Source organism: Chinchilla lanigera, unplaced genomic scaffold (assembly GCF_000276665.1).
Source record: "Chinchilla lanigera isolate Chin_1 unplaced genomic scaffold, ChiLan1.0 scaffold00021, whole genome shotgun sequence".
In the NCBI taxonomy this organism is placed as follows: Eukaryota; Metazoa; Chordata; class Mammalia; order Rodentia; family Chinchillidae; genus Chinchilla; species Chinchilla lanigera.
The window spans coordinates 21287896-21306458 of NW_004955422.1; the positions used below are offsets into that span (position 1 = coordinate 21287896).

The 18563-nt window shown below is 41.4% G+C and overlaps 1 protein-coding gene across 4 annotated transcripts in view; it reads right to left on the reverse strand.

Annotated features, from left to right (window-relative positions):
• Positions 1 to 1756: 1756 nt before the first annotated feature.
• Positions 1757 to 18563, reverse strand: part of Rtn3 (reticulon 3) — a 69214-nt gene continuing 52407 nt past the window's right edge. For 3 of the 4 annotated variants that reach the window (XM_013514094.1, XM_005384670.2, XM_013514093.1), the window contains 6 exons: positions 9759 to 9966; positions 7415 to 7553; positions 6952 to 7021; positions 6400 to 6446; positions 5499 to 5557; positions 1757 to 3804 (listed from right to left, as the gene is read on the reverse strand). In XM_013514094.1, the coding sequence (XP_013369548.1) occupies positions 3759 to 3804; positions 5499 to 5557; positions 6400 to 6446; positions 6952 to 7021; positions 7415 to 7553; positions 9759 to 9966 (569 nt within the window). In that variant the 3' untranslated portion in view covers positions 1757 to 3758. The remainder of the gene's footprint in view (positions 3805 to 5498; positions 5558 to 6399; positions 6447 to 6951; positions 7022 to 7414; positions 7554 to 9758; positions 9967 to 18563) is intronic. The other variant, XM_013514095.1, reaches the window with a different exon arrangement.

Here is an 18563-nt window from a genome sequence, read left to right on the forward strand (position 1 = left end):
TGGGTGCGTGAGAAAACGAGGCAAAAAAAAAAAAAAAAACACAACATCCCTTTTCTCACCCCCCACACTACCCCAGGCCAGAGCCCAAGGTTCAAGTGCCTCAGGCCCAGCCCCCTTAACTTCCAGGTTGGGAGTTGCATTTTATACCACAGGTTTTATAGCATTTTTATATCACTGAAGATTTGTCAAGAGTTGGGCAGAACCCTGGAGATCACTAGTACCACCCTCCCCTTTCAGAGGAAGGAGAATTCCAAAGCCAGACACTGAAACTGCTACACAGCCAGGTAGGAATAGCACAAGAGCTAGAATAAAAATCTTTTAACTCCCGGCTCAGTGTTCGTTGCAATATGCCACACTGCCTCCCATCTCTGGTGTTACTAAAATTTCCTCACCTGTTACGCCCGCCAAGGAGTGGCATGTGTTGGGCACCGCAGGCCATCACAGCGCGCATATGCCTCCTGAGGGTGGCAAAGGACTGCTGAGCCCCTCTCCCCACTGTGGACCTCAGCCGAGATGGGCCAGCACCGCCGTAGGACAAGCCTCTGGCCTTGTGTTCTTTGCTAAGGGCCCATCAGGAACTGGCTGAAAGTGAATTCCCTGTGAGCCTGGAGTTCCTGGGGTTTGGTGACAGTATTAGCAATTTAGAACAGAGACTAAAGATGGCGCCAGGCTGGGTATTGCCATTCTTTTACTTCATGCATGTTGCTTCTTTCAAACCTACAGTGAGTATTTTTGCACACTGTTCAAAAACAGTAGGCAGAGCCCAGGGATGTAGCTCAGTGGCACAGGACCAACCTGGCAAGTGCAAGGCTGAGTTCGAATCCCGGTACCAAAACGAAAAACAGGAGGCAAACTGAGGAAACTGATTCTAGTGACCAAGCCCATTGCTGAAGGGAGCAGGCTGAGGATGTCTGGTCTTCAGAGACCAGAGTGGTTTTCAGGAAGTATTAGGAACTTTAGTAGAGGTCTCAGTTTGGACCCAGGAAGGCTTGGTGCAGCTGAGGCCATGGCTGTGACTGGGTACTGCAGCGATCCTTCATATGACTTCTGGCCTCAGGTTAGGGGCCAGGGGGTTAGTTGGTCCTCATCTCTAGGTGTGCCTCCTTCTCACGTCGGGATTTTGATATGAACAGGTGAAGTTTCACTTTTTTTGTTTTGTTAATGGTATGCTTGCTATTATGGCCAATATGTAAATGTTACTCTGAATACATATTTATATACCTACCATGTTACTTAGTGACATTATTTGAACATTTGTATGTGTATTTGTGAAGTTGTGTGCATCATTTAAAAATTTTTTTCAACCTAAATTTTCTAAGAGGTATGTTGAATAAATTTTTAAAATCCAGCTTGAGTCACAGCAGCCTTAGTTTCGGGGAAAAGCAGTAAGGAGTTCTTGAAGCAAAAATCTGCTATGTGGTGACTGGCTGTTTTAGTGCTTTGTGGCTGCTTGTGCTTCACAGGATGCTTCATGTTGCAAGCCAGGGACCCTCCCGCAAGCTGGTGTGAGGCTGAACTAGACCCTCTGGCCCCGCTCCATCCTTAGCTTTCTTCTGAGCTCGCCTCTTAGAGGTCATCTATTTTCTGTCAGAAACCAAACTGCACAGCTATGCTTTATACTATGGAATTCCTGTAATCTTGGGAATCCATATAAATTGCTTTTTAAAGCCCCCGAAGTGAAGTTAGGATGAGGACTGGAAGCCTTGTTCAAGTCTTAATTTACCCAAACTGTGTATAAAGAATAAAGTTAGGAGAATGACACCACAGTCATTGTGTTCTTTATTTTTATATTAACCACATCAATTTGCAGTTTTACAGGAACCAAGATTCAAGCTCCTTGGATGCTACTGTATTTTTATGTTGCACGCACAGACACGCACACACGATTTCATTAGTAATTTGTCTATAGGTTTTTCTTAAAAAAAAAAAAAAAGATTCCTGCGTGGAATAAAGTTCTCTCCACGTAACAGCAGCAACGAAACAGAAGAGCAGGGTGTGGCAGCTTCCAGTATTGAAGGAGGTCCTTTGGTGGGGACCAGCAGTGCACTGACTTCTGGGAGGGCAAAGGATGGCAATGCAGAGTGACCTTCCTACTAAGCAATTAAAAAATTCAAAAGAAAATGAAGCTGAGAAAATAGAGTAAGGCAAGGGTACCTTTTACTCACTTAAATTCCTAAGTAACTTTCCAAAAAGAGTGGAAGGAAAATTCTTTCCCACCGCTTTTCTATAGAGTTGCAATACACTTTGGGGCCATCAAGTATTGTAGCCCTCACTTAATATGTCCCGGCTCACAATCCCTTCTGAGCGGGCAGGACTATGAGCTACAACCTCAAGTTAAGAACTCTAACCTGAGAACTCCTGTGACTTCAACTACTTGAGCTGACTGGAGTCCATGAGGAAGGACAAAAAGAAACTTAGTCTCAGTCCCATTCCACATGGCTCATCAACATGAGTTGTTCTGTTGTCCTAAAATTGTACAAAGTCCATCAACACAATCTGGCCCTGCCCAGTCACCCCCACCTAAAAATGCTTGGAAAATACTCTCCAAAGGAGCACCTAGGGCCATGGCAGAGGTGCTGAGCCATTTTATGAAAATGGAAAGAACCCTCTCAATGACACCATCAGGTCGTCTCAAAGCAGTTAAGTGCCACATGAACCACAAATGCACATAATCTCCTCAAGCCAGTGGGCTTTTGGTCCTTAGGCTAAACTGATGAGAAATAAATGCTAAAGATGCAGCATGTGAGAAGTAAGTGGAAGGGAAAAGATAAAAAGGACTTTTGTGTTTAAGTTTACCTCTTAAGAATGTTTCCCCCCCACAGACTGAAATAAGATTACAATAACTGGGGAGCACACATGCAGATTATTTTTTTCTCTAACAAGTTTACAGCAGTGTACAGCAGTTACAGACATTTATTTCATAGTAAGAAAAGTATAACCATATTTATTAAACTCAAGGTGAGGTGGGCGGGAAGAGGGGGAAGCACATTCGAGAATATGTTCTCCAGTGAATGCTCAGAACTGGCATCCAAGGGAAAAGAATGACAGGGACACCTCCCAGCCAGCGGAGCCCTTCCGCTCTAGAGGTGAGCGGCCAGGCCGGTGCCTGGCCCTGCGGACTCCCTCCCTGCACCTATCCCAGTTTCTCCTTCCACCCTTACTTCTCAGACGGCATTCTGGGAATCGGGAATTACCACCGTCACCTATAAGTTACTCGGAGATGGAAGTTATCCTTATAAGAAGAGGAATATTAGGAGTACGATGAGGCAGGAAGATGGGAGGGCCCCCAAAAATCTAATGGAAGGAATTCCACTCCTGTCCTCACACAGTTTCTTCATAAGTTAATTATTTCTTAACTTAAAAGTAAGGGTGAAAGTTCAATGGGCACTGTGTAGATAAGTCCTTGAAAACTAGACAAAAGGACCCAAGAGATGTGTTCTATCATTCATTTTCTCACCTTTGATTTCTTCCCTTTCATTCTATGTAAAAGCTCCATCACCATTAAGGTATGACTTAGTCTACTAATTTCTTACTTTATTCTTTTGGGCTCTAAGGTATCAGCTCTTTTTCAATCCAACATTTCTTGTGCTTGATACTGAGGGTAAAGAGAAAGGAGGGAAGAAAACACCAAATTTAAAAAAAAAGCTTGGAATGCAGGCTCAAGCTGACATTGAGCATGTTCCTTCATGGTACAAGTAACAACGTTATAACTATTAAATGATGTTTTAGTAACTGTTGCATTTCTGGTTTCCGTGTGCTTATTCTGCCTTTTTTTTGGCAATTCCAGGGAGTTTTGCTTGGATCCTATGAGAAAAAAGAAAGAAGGTGAAAACATAAACATTTGTTCTAGGTTTTTATTCTCACAGTGATGCCAGAGGACAATCTGGACCTACTCGAGGAATGTGCAAAACATAGGGACTGGTGAAGTGAGGCTGGGGCTATGAGCTTTCTGGTATCTGCCTGGCATAAACCTGGGAGGTGCACAAAGATTCCTCTCTCTCCCCTAGCTACTTGTGCCTGCTCCTTGTTCAGTGCCAGGAACTCTGAGGGTCTTCAGAGGGGGCTCCAGAGAAGGATGGAGGGGCCCAGGCACGATGCCTGCTGACTGTGCGCCAGCAGTGTGAGAGCCTATTTCTCTGGCTCTGTGAGGCAGAAGAAGGGATAGGTCACTACCTACTAATGCCAAAAACGAACTAGAAATCAGGGTAGAGGAGGCATGAGGAATCAGGAGTCCTGGTTCTCAGGACTAAGGATCTGGTAACAATTCCCAGGCTCTGTCACTGGACAGCAAGGCTGTACCTGTATCTGGCAAAGAGGGCATCCAAACTCCACAAATGTAACGTCCCACAGCAGGCATCCTAAGTCAGACAACACTGGTGATCAAAGTATCAGGTCTAAAACTGAACTACAACCATCTTTCCCAAGTGAGTATGGATGGATAAATAGCAGCCAGATACATATTTGTGCTAACTTCCGCCTGGTTTTAGCACCAACATACCTTAAAAAGCAAAAAATCAGGTGAAGATTCTGTATCAAGCTAGACCTGCCTGGATAAATTCAGTTTCCTTTTCTTTTTCTTCTTCTTTTTTTTTTTTCCCTTTTTCAGTATTGTGCCGAGGACGGATGCCAGGACCTCACACATGCTAGGCAAGCACTCTACCACTGAACTACTCCCAGACTATTCAGTTTCTCCTTGACAAACGTGGAAAAAGTACTAGAATCTGGGGTGTGAAAGGGACTCAAGCAGTATAAAGGAGGCTTGACAGTTTGTGGTATTTTGTTTCTTAACGAACAGGTGAAGAAAACATGGAAAAATGTTAATATTTTAATTCAAAGTGTTCAATTTGAATTTTCAATTCACAGTGTTGAATAATTCAAAATAAAGACCCTCCTTAATACAGTGAGTCATAGAGATGCTTATTAATATTTTATTACTTGGTTTAACTATTCATTGGTTACAAAATGAAAATAGGATATGTAGTCTTAGAAAAGTTAGCTTTCAGTCTCTTATTTATTTACTGAGAGAGGGAAGAGTTGGGCTTTACAAGGGTATATATGTGAATAAATGAGAGGGTGAGATAAATAACTAAGAACATTTAAAAGTCAAAATTGTCCTAATTCCACTGGTTGATTTTAATCTAAGGTACAGAGGATGTTTTTTAATAAGCAGATAAAATAATTTTTAGTAAAATAAAAATATATTAACCTAGTTTTTGTGATGAAAATTACTATCTTTGGCAACAGTATTTTATACAGGGTACTAAAAATAATTAGGGGAGCTGGGCATGCTGACACAGCCCTATAATTCCAGTACTAAGTTTGAACCCAACCTGGACAACTAGACTAGGGAGACCCTATCTCAAAATGAAAAATAAAAAAAGGGCTGAGGACACACCTCAAGGGAGGATGTTGGGTTCAATACCGTGTAGCACACCCTGGCCCTAATCAAGGAAAATAAGCACCTATCATAGTGAAATATGGTTCCTGAACATACTTACTTTTCAACAATTGACTTGGTCTGATCCCGGGCAATGCCAACGTAGTGATCAATCTGGGTCTTTGATGGAAGGAAAGAAGACTCAGTTGTGGCAACACATAGATTAACAATTTTCCTGAGGGCATCTTTTTTTGTCTAGTGTAGCCACTGAAAAATATTCTCAAAAATAAAAATAATGCCTAGTTTTCAAAATATTTTTAAAACTTCTAGTTTCACATTTCAAATTATGCCTTAATTTGTTGAAGTGAAAATCACTCATCTTTCACAGGGAAACTTGGTAGGTTACAGTATTTCCTTTAGAGATACTGGAGTGTAAATTTTCTAAATACTAGAAATTGTGTATCTTCTTACTCACAAATGTATTATGGCTCCTGAGTAAGACTAATTTGTTTCAAATCAAAGCCAAATGTCCACTGATGAATGGCATAATCCAAAGAATGACTTCAAAACATCCACCATCTCTGTACACATCATTTCACAGTATAAACATCTGTTCTTACTAATTCCTGTAATAGCCTACAGTTTAAGTTTCTTTTTAGACACCCAGCTTTTATTCACTAAATGTTTTTAAAATTCATTTTCTTTTGTACTAATGCAATTGTGATAAGAACTCAAAAGGTACACAAGTACAAAAAATAAGTCTCTTTCCTACCCATATATCTTCTAGGTAGTTTTTCTTGCTAAAGGAGACCACTGTGACCTATTTTTTATTTTTTATTTTTATTTTTACTTTTTTTGGTACCAGGAATCGAACTCAGGACCTTGCGCTTGCCAGGCAGGCGCTTGTGCCGCTGAGCTATATTCCAGGCCCCTGTGACCTATTTTTTAAAAGCACTTGACTTAAAACGGACTGAAACTAGCCATGCATCAACCAGTAAATCTGATTCAGAACAGATGCCTACCTTGTACTTCTCATAGACAATTGGGACGCTGAAAACAAGCAGCTCGCCTGTAAGAATCATGGGACACGGCAAATCAGTCATAACGTCTCAAGACTTTAAGTTACAGACATGTACTTCCTTAGGAAACATATAGAAACAGATCTTCCTCAAAATAAGCCTGGCTAGAGCTCCCACATAAGGACAGTTAGAAAAGAAAGCTGATTTACAGTACTATAATAATAACCACACAAAAAAACCTCTCCAAGTACTAGGCTGCTTTTTTTTGTACCAAAGATAACAATTTTCAAATTATGGGGCTCTATAAGTAAGATCCTTGCATTTAAACTACATCTAGGCAACTCTCCTTCCTTTACTGCCTTCTATTTTGAAATTTATGATTGGGACTATTTAATACAACTGTGACCACAAACACAAGTTGCTCTGATACGTAGTTCAGTCTCTGTGAATATTAAAAGCTGGGTACAAGGAATGAGTGGAGGCATACTGGGCATCCTCGTTATAGTCTTACAAATTACTTCAAAGGGCATAGAGACACTTTCCGTGCTACCTTACCAAGAATCAGAAGGGTGATTCCATTAAACACGGCACCAACATAGGTCATTAGCCACATGAACACAGCCAGCTGTGAAGGCCAAGATCAGAGGGTTAAGCAGGAATACTCATAGTGCAAACTTCAGGCTCATACTATTCTCTAGCTCAGGCTGTATACGGTAGTGAGGTGTGACACAGATCATTTCAGAATGAAGGTTCCCCTACCTGCACTGTACATGTGAGGGTGTGTGAGACAATTCTTAGATCCCTGGTGGACTGTGACTGTGCTGCTGGGGACTCTCTTATCACTCTCCAGCAGGAGATGGCAGCTTTCTCTACTGACTCCTCCACCTCCACGTTTACAGGTTGCTGGAGATGAATGTATGTCCATTTTTGTCTGATATATCCTAATGCACTGTTTTTCCTCTAAACTAATCCCTGGCTTTTCTAAGTCTCACCAGGAAAAGCTGCAGAAACAACTAACCTTCAAGGAATCCACCAGATCTTCCACCAGAAAGAGACGGATGATGAGCTTCAGGGCCCTGTTGATGTGCACCATGGCAGCGTTCACGTAATTGTGGAATGCTTCAGAAGACAGGGTGATGTCCAAGTCCAAGTAGGCTCTTCCAGGGAAAGAAACGACAGTCACCTGTCAGTATAGCCACTCTTTAAGATGGAAATGGCCCTCAAGGTACATTTTAGAATCCATTTGGGCATTTTTTACTGTCATGGAGTGGGAACAATACTGTCATTTAGTGAGCAGGGGCAAAAATGCCACCTTGGCGTGGTGGGACATACCTGTAACAGTAGCAGTCGAAAGTCTGAGGCAGGAAGATCACAAGTCTGAGCCCAGCCTGAGCAACTTAACAACTGAGCAAGACCCTGACTCAAAAATATTTAAAGGGCTGGTGATGTAGCTCAGAAGGGTTTGATCCCCAGTATCTTAAAAAGAAAAGCCAGATGTCTGGAAAGTATGGGATAGTCATACACAATAAGGAATTGCCCTACATTATGCCTCACTGGGTAAAACCATATTTTGTTTATGCTAAAATGTCACTAAATTTTTATTTATTTACCATTTTAGAAAATCACATCTGTATTGTTGATGATATAGGTAGGTCCAAAAAACCAACTCCCTTATGTTTTTCTAGTACAGTCCTTTCAAAGCAATTAAATACTGACTGAAACATCACTTTGTTATAAGTGACTTTCCATGTTATCACATCTCTATTATAATTGATCTATATATTTTGAAATTACATTTGTAGATTGATTATATCATCTACACATTTCATTTCAGAATGATAAAGGAGGCTTTGAAAATATCTGTCAAACAAAAAGGATAAAGATAATGAATTTGATATGGGTGAAAGCTGCAGAACACAGTAAGAGTTGGGTTCTGTTCCCAGAGGTACTGCAGAGTTGAGATGTGACCACTGCTCACAACTTGCTCAGTTACTCAGTATTTACTGAGTGCCTACTGTATACCAGACATCCTGCGAGACGAGGTACTGAATGGCTGTTGAAGAAGGCAAGGCTGTTTTCACATTATAGAGCCCACAGTCTTATGGGAAAAATGGGAAAGCAACAGGCATGTTTTTTTTCTTTGTATTTAATAAGAAAATACTTATTATCAAATACAAAAGTTTTACAAACTAGGTACTATAGTTAATATAACTTAACAAAACACACTTTAGGAATCCACAAGTGTCATGCAAAAAGGGGTGAAGATCATTAAGACATCAGAGCTTGTGGTAAAACAGTAAGATTTATCTCACTCATTCATTCAACAACTACTGATTCATTAAAACTAATTCTCAATAAATTTCTAATGCCATATATAATTTAAGTTGTTCCTTCTATTTTCATTCTAAGAAAGTTCAAGCAGGAAAAGTACAGCCAGAGCCTTTTCTGTTACGGTCATGACAGATTACGGCAAGATCTCTTTATGAGAACAGGAGTTTGAAAAACTGTCATTTGCTAACCAAAACACTTTTATGAGCTAAGAATCTCAAGAGGGAAAGTGTGAAGTAAATAAATGCTACAGTTTTAGCACAATCAGAAAAGCTAGAAATCAGATCTTGGAAATGTATGACCTACTGACTTCACTAGGACTTGCCTTTGGGACTATGAAGACTAACTGAGAGGTAAGGAGGAAATCTAATAAAACAGAGTAAAGACACTGAGTTCTGGTATCAAGAGCACAGTCCCAGTCTCAGGATTTCCAACAACTGAGTGCTATAATCTCTGCCCTGTTTGCATCTATAGTCCTCTCTGGAGTTGAAGTATGATCATCTAGTTCTGTCAGAAAGATCTTGATTCCTAACTGGGCTACCTCTTAGGGTGATCACAACATCTCTAGGGATAATTCATGTCACCAGTTAGCTGAGCGAGGCCCCATATGTATTTTTAATTACAAATATTGGGGGTGTTTTGAGACAGGGTTGTGGCTATGTATTCCAAGGTTGGCTCAAACTCAAGGTGATACTCCTGCCTCAGCCTCCTCAGTACTTGGAATACAGGTATACACTACCACACCTAGCTGAGGCCCTGAACTTTTGTAAGGTGTGGGAGTGTTGTCTGAGGTAGGTTCTCACATTGTGTAGTCCAGGCTGGCCTTGAACTCACTATGTAGGCCAGGGGGGGCCTCAAACTCATGACAATCATCCTGCCTCAGCCTCCCAAGTGCTAGGATTATAAGCGTGCACCACACCTGGCCTAGGCCCTGTAACTCTTGATTTTTAGTCTGGTCCCATTTTCAGACCTGATCAGCCTCATCAGACCCCTCTACTAAAATGTGCAATGTTACCTGTAATACTTCAACTCACTTGAATGGATGGCCTTCTTCTGACTTCTGCACAGCTTGGATGACAGACTTATACACTCTGAAGCTGATGGTGACAGTGAGAAGAGCCAGGATGAGGTAAGAAACCACACTGATGACACTGAAAGCTGCCAGGGAAAGCAGCACGATCAGTGTGGTGCCAAAGACAAACCCAGTCTTCTTCACATCTCGCCAGAAAATCAGATCGTGCACTGCAGAAACAAAGAGAACATAAGTTACAGAAGTCAATGGGACTCTGCGTCTTGCACTCCTGGAGAGCATTCCAGTAGTACAGAGGTACAGGTGTGTGCCCCATTTCAAGAAAACCTGATACTCGAGGTTTTTCAGCTACTGAAGGGCACTGGGGTAAAGTGTCAGTGACCTTAAATGCTCTCACAGAAAGGATGATAGACCAAGGATGGCAAAATCTTGCTAACTACTGACTAAATTAGACAAACTGGGTGCAGTGGTATGTGCCTATAGGTGGTTGCTTCAGCCTAGGAGTTTAAGACCAGCCTGGCAACACAGTGAAATCCAGTCTCAAAAAACTAATAAAGCCTGTAAATTAGTTAGGTCCACATACTTTTACAAAGCCAAAGTTAATCAGCAATGTATAAATTGGGGTAAGGGCAAAGAGTGATGATAAAAACAGACCAATCTCTGTTAGTTCTTGGTACAAGGAAAAATAGTCACTGGGTTAACACAAAGAGAACTCAGGAAGGACTGTGAATAGGGGACCATACAACCATTCAAACTAATTTTTTTTTTTTTTTTTTTAACTTGAAGAAACCAGATCTTACTACGTCACCCAGGGTAGCTCTGTATTCTTGGGCTTAAGCAATCCCCCTGCCTCAGCCTCTTTTTTTTTTTTTGGTTTTTCTCTGGTACCGGGAACCGAACTCATGACCTTGCACTTGCCAGGCAGGTGCTTTGCCACTGAGCTAAATCCCCAGCCCCGGCCTCAGCCTCTTGAGTAGTTGCGACTGCAGGGGCACACCACCACACCTGGTCAACCCATGATACTTTTAAAAGTGATGGGGGCACAGCTAATAATTATGGCTAAAAATGAGTGTAAGTGAAGGCCAACCTAGGCAACCAGATCTTACAGTTGGGGATTGTCTAAAACACCTCAAAAACTGGACAGGAGCAGCCGGAAACTACCTCCAACCTAGACACTACTGTTTACATTTCAACCTGTGAAGGCTAACCCTCATCCCAGAGAATCTGCTTACAAAAAAATAAGGCTTCCTACTCTCAACCACCTCTATTTTATTCTTTATTTACATTTTGGGTTTCTCATATAAAAGAAACTATGTAATATTTAACTGTTTGTATCTGACTTCTTTAGAAGTGGATCAGGGGGCCGAGAATACAGATCAGCAGCACAAGCGCCTGCCCAGCAAGGACAAGGTCCTGAGTTGAGTTTGAGTCCCAGCATCAAAAAAAGAAGGGGATCAGGGTAAAGGGATAAAAAAAACAATCAAAATGCAATATATACATGGACCAATTCCCCTCCAAAATATTAGTTACTGTATTACATACATTTAAAAGAAATAAGAACAAGGCTGCTGGAGTTGGGAAGACAAGAGTCCGAGTTTTGGTAATTTCTAATCATACTGCTTTAACTTTTTAAGCCCTACCTTCTCAGTTGTAAAATAAAGATGGCAACGATTTCCTTCAATTGTTTTCAAGGATGATTCTGAGAGAACACAGGTAACTGATGTGCAGTGAACACTTGGGTTTTAACTACACTCCAACTGCACCCTGAAAGACCGTGATTTGGGACAGAGTGAACCTGAACCTGACTCCAGGTGATCCAGAAACACCTTGTTCTTCCCCATGTTCAGCTCTAACACTCCTCTCTGAGACCACTTCTGGGAAGCCTAATTTTGCCAAAACTTGAAGGTATTTAACTCAAAACCAAGAAAACACTAAAAGTTTGCTGACTGTATGACAGAAATAATCACTAGTTCAGAGAGTCTGGCTAGAGAATATGACTTAGTAGGAGAAAGAGGAAACATGTTTCCTAGCAGGAAGCACAATCCCAGGTGGCGGTGCTGCAGAGGAGGGAGAAAAGCGGGAGGTGACTCAGGCGTACGGACTGAGGCAAGACCAAAGGGGAGCCGAGTGGAATGCGCTGCCTCAGAGGGAGCACTGAGCGGGAGCACTCTCCCAGTCAGAGTTCATGAGGCCAAAACAGTTTTAACATGGGATGCTGAGGGAAGCGATGGTGAACCTTTTAGAGACGAGTGCCCAAACTGCAACCCAAACCCCATGTATTTATCACAAAGTGCCAGCACTGAATTAAATATGAATACTAAGTTTTTGTTTACAAAACCCAACTCATACCTTCTCATCTTTTGTCTTAAAAGAAAAACAAGTAACACGTGTGCCACAGCTTTGCCACCACTGGCTTAGAGGCTCAAATGTCACAGTAGAGGAACACACTGATGACTTGTAGTTCTGAATATAACACACTATGAAGGACACATCATTTCCATGGTACCCTGCCCTGAGGTACAACTTGAATCTATGGAGAAAACATCAGACAAACCCAACAGGAGAAATAATCTACAAAATAACTGACTTATATTCTTCAAACTTATAATGGAGTAAAAAAGACAAAGACTGAACTGAAGACTGAAAGACTCAAGAACCTTTTCAGATTAAAGGGAAGTAAATGATAGCATAATGCGACTGGACCCTAGAAAAGGGGATTAAAAAAAAGCCAAAGACATCATTGAGACAACTGACAAACCTGCATGGCAATGAACTGCTAAGAGTACTACACTGATTTTTCTTCTTCAGTAGCGCAGACTGAACCCACGGGCATCCTGTCACTGAACCTCAAGGGGCCATTCTGCCTGTCTCAGCCTTCTGAGCAGCTAGTATTACACATGTAGTCCACTGCGCCCTGCCTGTATTAATGTTAAATTTCCTAGGTTCAGTAAGTGTACTATGGTTACCTAAAACAACAAAGTTCTTGTTCCAAGGAAACACATTCGAAAGTATTTCAGGGAGCTCAGAAAAAAGACATGCATCTATAGATGACAGGAGTGACTAACAAAGCACATGTGGCCAAAGGAGCTAGTGCAAGCCAGGCACACATGCGAGTCTTCTGTACTACACTTGCAATTCTTTTGTAAATGTGAAAGATTTGAAAAAAAGACAACGCAGGAAAATGCTTAGAGGATAGGCTTAGAAGATGAATCTTTTGACTTATCAGAGAAGGAAAAGAGGATAGACATTTTCCAGGCCAATTAGAAATTTTTTTACCTGTATAAGCTGGTAAGACCGCGGGGTCCTCACGAACTTTGCTGCCATCTGCTGGCAAACTATTGTCAGAGCTCGTCAAACCTACCGTGCCAACACAGAAGCCCGTGTTCCCTCAAGGCACGTGGAATATAAAGTAGTGCAGAAAGCCCTGGGCTCAGCCTTAAACAGTGGAATTACGGTCCAGGCTGGAAGGAGGCACCCTGACTGAAAGGGGTGTAACACAAGCAGAGCTTGGATCTTGTTCGGGTCTGACTCACAGTTCCTCCTCAGACTCCCCATCCTAACATCCCATTCTCTATCATCCTATTCCTGTATGCAGTTTTTTCTTCAGAGCATGTACAACTTTATTTGCAGAAGGCTCCTGATACGTTACTATGTGTCAGTATGGGGCCAGCTAATGGCCCACAGCATAACTGCAACTTCCATGTGTTTCCTAGGAATGCCTCTCGTACAGAAGACTAAGGGTCTTGAGTACAGAACACCGTCTAAAGTAGCACTTATAGGGAAACAAGCAGGATGAAAAGTGCCTCTATTAGTGAAAAGAAAAATCACAAAGCCGTGAGCTAAGTTTTTCTTTCTTTCTTTTTTTTTAAAGCTCAGTTTCAATCTTAGGAAACTAGAAAAAAAGAGAAACAGGAGAATGGGAGAGAAACAAAAAAAAAACCACCACCAAAAAAAAAAAAAAAAAAAGAAAAAAAAACCACTAAAAAAAGCTATAAAAATTAGTAGTGAGTTAGCAGGATTACATGTTGTAAAGACAATATAATAAAGTAAGTTACATTTCCATATATTAGTATTAACCAATTACAAAATGAATTAAAAATACTATTTAAAATAATACAAAAATAAGCCAGGCATGATGGTGCATACCAGCCCTCGGGAGGCCAAGACAGGAAGATTACCATGAGTTTGACCAGCTAAATTACAGAGTGAGACCCTGTCCCCCACCTAAAAAAAACCCACAAAAGGGGCCGGGGATATAGCTCAGTGGCATAAGCACTTGCCTGACAATCCTGAGGTCATGAGTTTGATTCCTGGTACAAAAAAAAAAAAAAAAAAAAAAACCAGAAAAAATTGAAATAGTTTTCGCTACTTAAGATATTTAAACCTGGGACAAATATGATCACTAATGATTCAAACTGTTGAAAGATACACTATTTTCATGGGTTAAAAGACTCAATATTGCTAGAATGTTAATCACCCCCCAGACTGTATTTCCAACAATCCCAATGTGTGTGTGTGTGTGTGTGTGTGTGTGTGTATATATATATACATATATATATATATACATATATATACACATATATAATAAAAGGGCAAGTTGGTTCTAAAATTCCTATGGAAATGCAAAGGACCTAGAAGCACCAAAACAACTGTTAGAAAGAACAAGCTGCCACTGTCAAGGTGGTGGTCTAATGGACAACAGAGCAATGAGATGGCATGGTGGCCCACACCTACAATCCTAGCACAATGGGAGGCTGAGGCAGGAGGATTACAAGTTTGAGCTCAGCCTGAGTAACTCAGCGAGACTTTGTCACAACATCCATCATAACAGCATAGCTAAGGATGAAAATACAGCTTACTGTGAAGGCCCTAGTTCAGTCGCAGTACTGCCCCACCACCAAGGTCTAGCACCAGAAAACTATGTATTACGAGATGTTCACTTTAGGTATCACTCCAGTTCTCTCTTCCACTTGGCTGCAGATCCCTACCCAGTGACCCATTTTATCCCCTGTTTTGGTAGGTACAGCAGAACACAGACTGGCTCTGAACTGGCGGGATTTCCATGATCTATTTCCCTCTTTCTCCGTTTGGGGTGAGACACTTAACCTCTGCATGCCTTGGATTCCTCATCTGTAAAACAAGATGTACAATATGTACTTTATAGAGATCACGCCAGAATTCATCTTTACAAATGCTCAGGCACTGCTGATTAGGCAGTGCCTAATACAATGCTAGTTACCTATTATTCTGATTACCACCAATCTCTGTTACCACTATCATGGAAAACTGAAGAACTAAAGTTAAAAGTTCGCTATACAGCAGTAAAGATTCCCCCTCACTCCTTTCTTCTCTGTTCCAAATAGAATACAAAGAAATTAAGACTGAAAGCTTTTCTAGAAAGGGCTTTTTTTGGAGATCAGGTCTCACTATCTAGTTCAGGTTGGTCTTGAACTCACTATGTAGCCCAGGCTGGCCTCAGCCTCCCAAGTGCTGGGATTACAGTCTCTCTAGAAGGGACTTTTAACCAAATTTTTTATATATCAAGCTTCCATGTAACATTTCCTCTGAAAAAAGGGTTGCACTGTCAGCACTACACTTAAACAGTGGTGTGTAAAAGGAGGGAGGGAGGCGGAGGACTAGAAGGAAAGGCACAGCCCAGCCCGTAGGACAGGACCAGCAGAGTTCTCACTGCAGGGAATCACTTGAAGCTATTCAGACAGAAGAGATAACTGAGAGGCATCTCACACCTCAGCTTCTGCAAATACAACATCTTCCCCTTACACTGTCCCATGATCATAACTGAAGGCAGAAATAAGGAAACAGGACATACTTTTTTCCCCTTATCTACACTCAAACACCAGGGGTAGCTAACAACAGGCCTATGTTTTTGAGTCTACACAGAAAAATAAGATCTTAATTTTGATTGGTTTTCAGTGAAGAGGCTCACACACCTTTATAGCTATCACTTATCTGAGCAGACTAGAGAAGACTGCACACCTCGAAGCTCTGAGTGGGCTGTGAGAAGGGGAACAGAATGTAGGGTGGAGAGTGTAATCCCAGCACTCTGGGAAGCTGAGGCAGGAAGATGGTTAAACCCAGCCTGGGCAACTTTGCAATTTAATGAGAAATTAAAGGGTCCTGGCTGCAAGGAGGAGGGTGAGCATGTGATCTTTTGCAATCCATAAGCAAACTGTTGTTTCTGTAGAGATTTATCCATAAGTGTCTCACACAGAGAATCACTGCTCAAGTGAACCTCTGATACTGACACAGTGTCACTTTCTTTGGGCGGATGTGCGTACCCTGGGTACTCTGAAATAGAAGAAAATCACAGAGAGGCAATGCACTGTCACAGTGCGCAATCTCACAGAGACACACTGAAACAAATCTTGGCTAATCTCTTCCAAAAGTCCTAAAGGGAAGTGACCTGTGCTAATTCAATGGGTACCAGGGGAAAAACATCAAAAATTCTCGAAAGAGCAAAGTGAGTATCTTGGTTGAAACATTATGGTACTGGGGACTGAACCTTATCAGGGCCTTCATATTAAACTACATTTCCAAGGGCTGGGGATTTAGCTCAGCGGCAAAAGCGCCTACCTGGCAAGCGCAAGGTCGTGAGTTCGGTTCCCGGTACCAGAGAAAAACCAAAAAAACAACAAAAACAAAACAAAACAAACAAAAAAAAACTACATTTCCAATCCTTTTTTAATTTTTGAAACAGGTTCTCATTAAATTGCAAAGTTGCCCAGGCTGGGTTTAACCATCTTCCTGCCTCAGCTTCCCAGAATTGCTGGGATTACAATCTTGCAGTGCCATGCCCAGCAGATGAAACTTCTGACAAAGACTGTCTTTATTTACCAAGAGTACTTATATTTCCGGTGGAGTTTTTGCTGGTGGTGATTTTATTTTCCAAATTTCTTGCAATATAGCTGTATTACTTTTATTGTAAAAATTTTAAAGGCTGTCTGTGTACTTGCCCATTTTTTAAAAGGAGGCCAGCTGCAGTACCCATAATGCACCAAAAGAGGGCACTAGCACACCCTCCTCAGGCTAATGAAGAAAGCAGCCTGTGCCAATGCAGCGAGAACAGCCGTGAATTGCACAGATTTTGTATTTGGGAACAGAGCTTGGTTTGATTCTAAATTCAGCTGTCCCCAAAGGTCAACTAAATTTAATCTATTTCCCCAGAATACACCTAAAAAGCAGAAAATAAAGGCTGCCCAAGGAATAAATATGAAGTTATTTCGAGGTTCAGAAGTCAATCAGCTTTAATTTTGTTTTTAAAAATCAAACAACTCAAGATCCGTAAAATATATTTAATTTTCTTTGTAAAACTATTCCAAAATTTGTCAGTATACAAAACATGCCAAGCATCTCAAAAAGAAAATTTGACATGCTTGAAATAACTAAAAGGAAAAAAGCCAGGCCACAACCACAAAAGGGAAAATTGTTCAGAATGAAGGGAAGAAAGGACTAGGAAGTGACATAGCTCAGAGGTGGAGCGCTTGCCTAGGATATGCAGGGCTCTGGGTTCAGTCCCCAGCACTGCCAAAAAATAAAAATAAAATGAAATAAGGTGGGGAAAGCCAGTTTCTTTATGTGAACAATTTATGTGAAGAAAAATATGCAGCAGGGTGTGGTGGCTCACACCTGTAATCTCAGCACTCTGGGAGGCTGAGGCAGGAGGATCATAAATTTAAGCCCACCTTGGGCCATGTACTGACTCAGCAAGACCCTGTCCCAATTTTAAAAAGGTGGGGCACACCTGGGAGGTGTAAGGTTTGAATTGGGCCTGACTCCCCCTACCCCCAGCCTGCTTGCTAGCAGAAGCACTGCTGTCTGAAGGGAAGTTGTCATCTGCAAGCACAGGAAAGGAGATAAGATGGACAAAGAATTCTGCAGGTTCAGGAACATCTGGAGACACCCAAGAATTTATACCTGAGACTTTAAGAAAAGACTCTGCCCACTGAGGTGCACGACTGCCAGAGAACTTTGACTACAAATGTTTATTGGGATCTTCTCACCTAATGTCCCCTGCCTTCTCTCCATCCCTATACAAGGGACATATTTCTGTTTGAGGCAGATGGTCTTATTGCACTCTGCCTGCCTGCACCCAGGCACAATAAATTCCATGCTGCCTTTACACAAGCCTGGTGGTCTCTGCTGGTTCCCTCCTCCCCCTGCCCCCATATGTTACATGTTATAGGATATAGCTCAGTGTTCTTGTAAATTCAGACCCAAATTTTGTGGCTGCTGAAATGGGTTAATAATCTCCTCTGCTACAGATTTACCCTTAACTAAGAAATTTCCCCACAAAATGGCACAGAAGATCATTGATAGAATACAAAGCCGTTATTGTCAAACACAGACACACATGCTTTTGGCAGCAGGCCAAAGAAATTTGTAGGCACCCCTTTCAAACTAACATTCCACTCAGATTCTCAGAAAAATAGTTTTCCATTCATTAAAATAACCTAACATCACCTTTGCCCTCAATTTCAGATTTATAATCCACAAAAACAAAATTGCATTGATTCCTCCTTTTCAGCTGAATAGCCGGTGGATCTGAAAATGAGAACTTCTGAACTTTGAACTAAAGAATATAATTAAGTTCAAACTTAAAAGAATATAATTAAGACAACTGTAATACTGAATCATGATGGAACAAATGGACAGATACAACATTGGTGTTAGTTTCTATCCTTTGTGTCCCCTAAACCCAGTTAAGTTTTTTATGATTTACTTTTTTTTTCTTTTTTGGTTTTTTGAGACAGGGTCTCACTATATAGTTTAAGCTGGCCTTCAACTCACT